The sequence below is a fragment of the Eurosta solidaginis genome, chromosome 1, assembly GCF_040869045.1.
Source record: "Eurosta solidaginis isolate ZX-2024a chromosome 1, ASM4086904v1, whole genome shotgun sequence".
NCBI classification, from domain to species: domain Eukaryota; kingdom Metazoa; phylum Arthropoda; class Insecta; order Diptera; family Tephritidae; genus Eurosta; species Eurosta solidaginis.
Window position 1 is genome coordinate 11,527,542 of NC_090319.1, and position 6,705 is coordinate 11,534,246.

Genomic DNA, 6,705 nt, shown 5'->3' on the forward strand with positions numbered 1-6,705 from the left:
AGAAATGCGTAAGAAGTTGGGCATTCGAAAAACACGGACAACTGCATTGCATCGTCAGTCCGATGGTATGGTGGAACGTTTCAATAGAACCTTGGAGGAGCATTTAAGGAAAGTAGTAGACAAGTACCATAAGGAGTGGGATACACACATATCATTATTCTTGATGGCTTACCTATCGGCAGTGCATGAGACAACAGGCCAAACTCCCGCAAAGGTAATTTTTGGCAATGACCTTCGACTGCCAGCTGATTTGAAGTTTGGGATAGGTGTCGATGCGGAGAGAAATGTCAAGAAATCCACTGGTGTCTTGGAAGAGCTGAGAGATATACACGATCTTGTAAGGCAACGAAATGAAACGAAGATGAAAGCCAGATACGATAAAGCAATTGATTCGGAAGGTTTTAAGGAAGGAGATTTGGTGCTGTTATACAACCCACAAGGAGGGCAGTGTGACGAATATTAGCAAAGCTAAGGGATACTATCATCTCTAAGCCAAAACTAAGCAATGACTTGTATGCACATAACCAAATTAATCATTATGTCTTCACATATATCCATACAAGCAGCGGAGAGCAACGCACAAACACATGCATATATCTGAGATACTCCCAAAAGTAGGCAATTATTTGTGCAAGTATCACTCACATATACACGCGCATATGAGAAGCTATACACGTGCATCTGTAGTTATAATTTTATAGCTGGTAGCTAAGTAAATTCTGGAAACGCCTAGAAGTATGGAACGAGGAAATCGAAGAGTGTAAAAGAGCGCAATCTGAGCAATCATAGAATCAGTTTGATTTAAGCACGCTATCTGTCGAGCAGTAGAAGTGTTATTGTGAAGTACTTTAAATAAAGGCCATTTTGCATTATTGAATAGTGGAGTTATTTATTCAACAGTTTAGTGATTCGAACGTTAGTAGAAGGTTGCAAATAAGAGGAATTGCACTAAAATTGTTACAATAGTAAAAAACAAATACTGTTGCATGATGTAATAATAAAGGTGATGTCAACAACATAACCTCACTTTTTCGTTTGCTTTAAATGCCAGTATTTACCTGCATTTCAAAAGTAATACATTTGGATTGTTTAATTTATCGTACAAATTCTTCAAATAAATTAGTTTTCTGCAAAATTGTGTCTATATTCTGTTAGGGAATACAAAGTTACGTTAATCTTTTTGGCTAAACAATTCTAGTAACGGCTTATATAATTATAATATTTCTAAAAACTCAAAGGCAGGTCTGTATTATAGACAACCCTCTAAATTATGCATGCCGAACTTGTCAGAGTAAGGGAAAACGTCAACGGGATGAGAACACCTGAATATTCATTTCATCATGTACTGGCCTCCATCAATATTTTCAAATTTATGAACATACAATGGATTTTGCTCAAGATTGTGATCCGGCAAGGGTGTAGTGGCCTAAGTTTTATTGCATATTTTAAAATATCCGGCATAATTTTGGGAATTTTTTTTTATTTGGGTCAACAAAAAATCTGTGACGATATGCATCAAAAAAAAAAAAAATTTATGTAAGGCGCGATAACCTCCGAAGAGATTTTAGGCCGAGCTTCTCTCCCAATTTGCGTCGTGTTCCTTTTTAATTTTTCCTACGAATTGGCGGGACGGGACCTACTTGTTTTATGCCGACTCCGAACGGCATCTGCGGGCAGTTGAGTTTTCACTGAGAGCTTTTCATGGCAGAAATACACTCGGAGTGCTTGCCAAACACTGCCGAGGGGCGACCCCGCTTAGAAAAAATTTCTTTTAATTGAAAAACCTTATTTCTAAAATGTTGATGTTGCTTTGCCCGGGGTGTGAAACCAGGGCATTCGGTGTGGTAGGCGGAGCACGCTACTATCACACCACTGTGGCCGCATCAATAGTCTTAATAAACCCGCCTGGGGTGAGTACCTCTTCCCCTTAATCTCGTCGGGCCAAGGGCCTTATTATGTAACTCGATTCGAACGTAAATGCGACTCGAAAGCTGTCAAATCAAATACATTTTTTTCCAAACTCGTAAGACATTTTTTTCGAATCGAGTTACATAATAAGGCCCCTGGCAATAAGACCGCCTAAAAAACAAGCGTTAAAATTAAATACGTCTAATTCTTTAAAATGATTTGTATATATGTACATGTACATACGAATAAAAATATTTACTTTTATTGAGACAATAAATAAAGAAAATATCTTTTTAAATTCAAAGGTTAATCAGACTTAACAGTGCATAGTTTTAATTCGCTTGTTACATAAATAGAAGCATATTTTGTTCAGTGCGCTAACATACTTATATGAGTTTGGTTAACTTAAGTTAAACAGTAACAACAGCAACATTTAAAAAGAAAAGTTGTTGCATTATTTGACAAGTTCAATTAACAACACTTTTCAAAACAAGAATGAGATTTATAAATATACATACAAATAATTCTTTTTAAGTGTTCATTAATTGTTGCCATTCAACTTAAGCGCACCCAACATCAATTTGAACCCAGGCACCTTTAGCTATAAATTATTTGCTAAAATATATAGTTTTCTTTAAAAACGTCTGATTTGGGCAAATTCGATAGTATACATACGTTATCACTAATCCGAGATATTTATATTGTATCTAGACATGTTATTTAAGATAAAAGCTAAATACTCATGCCGTTCTTGAAGTCATAGCTCATTAACTTAGTGCGTCAATAATTTGGTACTTAATAATAAATGTAGTAATTCATAATAGCAGCAATTGAATTTTGATCAGCCAACCACTACCTATTTTCTTCAAAAAACTTATTGAAGTTTTCGTTCAAATTCTGTAAAAGGACCCATGCTATTTGGCCGATACGCAGCGGGTTTTACATCTTGACGTATACTATATTGAATACTATGATATAATGGTTGATTATATTCAATTGCTCTTAAATCTGTTGTTGTTCGTTCATTGGTTGCAGGTATACGTGAATATTGTTGCGGCATTTTACGCCTTCCAAATATGTCTTGCCATATTATCGCCAATAGCAGAAAAAACCCGCCTATAATTTTATTTATCATTTCGAGCACCTTCAATATAATTGGCGTCATAACATGTGTAAAACGTGTGAATTCTTGCATGAATCGTAGGGTAAATGCACCTAAATATTTTACAGCTTCCACGCTGCCCGCCAACAAAGTGACTACAACCAAACCCAAAAATTTTAAGATATTTTTGATATTATCTTTGTTTATGTCATTCGACATGAAATTGTACATGGAATGTTTCATGGTGGCGCCCCAATCGCGCATCACATTTACAAAATCTTCATAACCAATTTGCATCGTTTTTGGTTCGGTAGAATCCGCGGAGGCATTCATTTGTTCCCTATACAGCTGTGATGGGAAATTTATTGGTTTTGTTGCATTGTTAGCAAGCAACGTAGACGATTTTTGCTCATGACTGTTATGCATCCAGGCTGGTGGTTTAGATCGGGATGGGGTAGCCAACTTTTCTATCATTGGCGATTCGTCTTCAACAGCGCGAACTACTTTTACTTTTAATATGACTTCGTTTTTACGAAATCTTACACTTTTTACATTAAACCAATATTGACCAAATGCAACATCTTCCAATTGTAGCCAAATATGTGTACCGGATGTGTATTTATTTTGTATAGCACCCAGATAAGGCCCATGCGTTATGCCAATCCACACAAATGGATTATTCTTATAGAAAAGATTTATTTGACGATGAATATCTATTAGGAAACTTTCGAATTCTCGTTCACATCGATGCAAGCCTATTACATCTCTATAATCGCTTACTACATCTACGTAACGGCGCTCCTCATAAAAACCACGAAAAACTTTTGATTTTAATAATTGCTTACAAAGCGATTGCAACGCCTCCTCTTCGGGACTCATAACATTGGATGATACACTAGTATTTTGTAGTATGGTTGTTTCTAACTCCGACGTCATAGTTGCTGTTTTAGTTTCTGCAAAACAAATAGTTAGTGTTGGGTATACCAAGATGCTGCTAAGTACATCAAATATGTATCTATATATGACGTTGACACAATACCTTACCTTCGCTTTGTAGACGAATTTTACGTTACTGACCCTGCCAGTTGTATTTATCATCTACTCTTATAACTTCTTGGACTTTGATGTTTGCAATCTGTCACTTGGTGTTAATTCTTAAGTTCTGTTTATCTTATCAGTGCAAACAGCAGAATATGTATTCAGTCCTATCTTACTACTCTTCATTTAATATTTTCAAAGTACGCTTATATGCTTTGCCGGTTTTTTCAACCAACTTGCTAAATATTTGCAATTTACTTAAAATTTATTGTGAAAATGCAAAGGAAGAAAATGGAATTTAATTAAGCAGCTGTTCTGCTAAGTTGCCAAGGTTTAGAAAATATTAGAGTTGGCAAATATCCGTATGCCTGTGATTTTGTCACAGCTACTCAAATATCACAGTACATTTCAGCGACAGCTTAGAAGGAATAACCGTGAGAGTTTGCCTGTGACAGCATTTATTGCCCGTTACCAATCACGCTTACCAATAAACTCAATCACAGGCTTAAACAAAGCTATGATCACAGGAACAAATCGCTTCTATGCTATAAACCAATACAATGAGCGTATTATTTAAGCTGCGACTGAATAGCAGTACATGTCCCAGAAAATGATACAGAGGCGGCTATAGAAACACCCTCGCTACCAGAATATGCCCACTCTTAAATCGATGGTCGCAGTAATAGTAATATTATGTATGTATATATATGCTACTAGTGAGTGAGTTAGTATAGGCTGCTCCTTAGAGTTTTTTGCGATATCTGCTACTTATTCGCATCACAATCCGTACTTAAAAATATAAATTCATTTTCCATTGTTGTTTTTATTTGTGACTGAGAGGTCACAATCACATATAACGTTCTTCCCTAAAAAATCACTGGATCGGCCTACATTACAAAATATATTGCCTATTACTTTGCAGAGATTAAACTTTCATAGTGGTGTCTAAATGTCACAGTTGCAAGTGATGGTCGAAGCCAGAATCAAAGGAGCGTTATGTTTAAGAGCCGCGTCACAAGAAAAACTCTCATGTTCATGACTTTTGGTGCAAAGTGAAAATCGTCATAATTGCGCAAGATGCCTCGTTTTTAAATATAAAAGAACTTCGGACTTAGTAGTTGAAACTTATTTCGGTTTGCCCATTTACATACAAAATTTCTCGAAGCACTGTTATAAATATTCTCACTATAACAAAAAAAAATACTTTCTAAGACATTTTGTCGCCTAATCATTTGTTGAAATGCAATTTTTAATTTTGAATAACGTTAGAAAAGAACCAAAGTGAAAAGATAATTACACTTGCAAAGTCTGAAAGCACTCACGTGTAATTGTTCTTCTTAGGCTTAGCTTGCAGCAGAAAGTTGGCTGCATTTTTTGTCAGACTGCGTTTGTGGTGCACTATTTGTCGCTCTCCATGCCAATATATGCAATCTACTTGTCCGTCAACACACTATGCTGTATTGAAAATCTTATGTGACGTGGCTTTAAACCAGGGCTGAACTGTTGCCTATAATTTTCTGTCGTTTTTTTAGTTTTACATCGGTTGAAGTGTTTTTATTTGTAAATGCATCTAATTTAGCGCACATCTAATTTCCCACAACACCCAAGAATTGCAAAGCTACGCCAAACAACAGCACGCATATTTTGACAACATGAACACAGAGATGTTGATGTAGAGATGAGCAAACCCTATAGTTGAACCATAGTTTAAAGGTAAGATCGCACCAAGCTCTGTACAGCACGACACGAAAAATGTTTCTTTTGTGGTTACAAAACTAACAGCAAAATATTCTTTGCTCGTTTTTGTTTAAACACAGAGGCACAAAGTCATGGTAAATTTAAAAGATTTTTAAAATTTCTTTAAGGCTTTTTATCACAACATTTGTATCTCTAAAATATCTGCAACTAATTTTAGGAACCATTTTTTGTTGACTGGCTATGCACCAAAACGTTTTGTTGCTAATTATCCACAACTTCTCTGGTTGAGTTACGCATTACAAACGGAAGCTCTATTTAACTATTTAACATACCGTTTCAAATTTTTTAGTTGAAGAAAATTTCAAAAACAAAAGGGAGTTTTATATATTTTTCAAGTGAATTTTTTCAAATAGTTCCTGAAATGCAAGAAAAAAAGGTTATTTCGAAGAAATATTAAAGACCAAAATACATTGCATCAGTTTTACTTGCAGCGCTGCCGATTTTGCTGGTCTGTGATTGTTTTGCAGCTCCATGCAGCGACCTATGACAAATTTTGTCCGATATTTTTCAGGCTCAATGAATAAGAATTTTTTTTTACCGATTATCAACTTTGGAATCCAAAAATATTCTGCGGCATAACCGAAAAAGTAACTTACAGCTCTTTTCGAGAAAACCTGTCTTGCAAATTGTGAAGTGTCTTTCAAAAGTTTCAGACTTTAATGAGTTTTCTTTCATAAAATCATTGTTTGCGATACAGAAATTAAAGTATAAACAAAAAATGTTATTTATACCGAATGGTCCGGTTATAGGCCAAATTAAACTTCCATAACCCTAACGCCATAGTCGTAACCATACCCATATCCATGGTATAAATATTATCAGGTAAAACCATTTGCTCTTCTTGGCGGCCATAATGGTTTTTTGATTTTTAAAAAAATTTTAAAATCAATCTCTTAAAC

At 35.3% G+C, this 6,705-nt stretch overlaps 1 protein-coding gene across 2 annotated transcripts; it reads right to left on the minus strand.

Moving 5' to 3' along the window:
* Positions 1-2,113: 2,113 nt before the first annotated feature.
* LOC137238873 (uncharacterized) lies at positions 2,114-4,391 on the minus strand. 2 transcript variants are annotated; one of them, XM_067763899.1, is made up of 2 exons: positions 4,055-4,391; positions 2,114-3,963 (listed from the first exon to the last, which is right to left on the minus strand). In XM_067763899.1, the coding sequence occupies exon 2, from the start codon at positions 3,944-3,946 to the stop codon at positions 2,783-2,785; it is 1,164 nt and encodes a 387-aa protein (XP_067620000.1). In that variant the 5' UTR covers positions 3,947-3,963; positions 4,055-4,391; the 3' UTR covers positions 2,114-2,782. The 2 variants fall into 2 exon arrangements, with proteins under 2 accessions (XP_067620000.1, XP_067620001.1); XM_067763900.1 differs by having other exon boundaries at positions 4,050-4,391.
* Between the last annotated feature and the right edge of the window lie 2,314 nt (positions 4,392-6,705).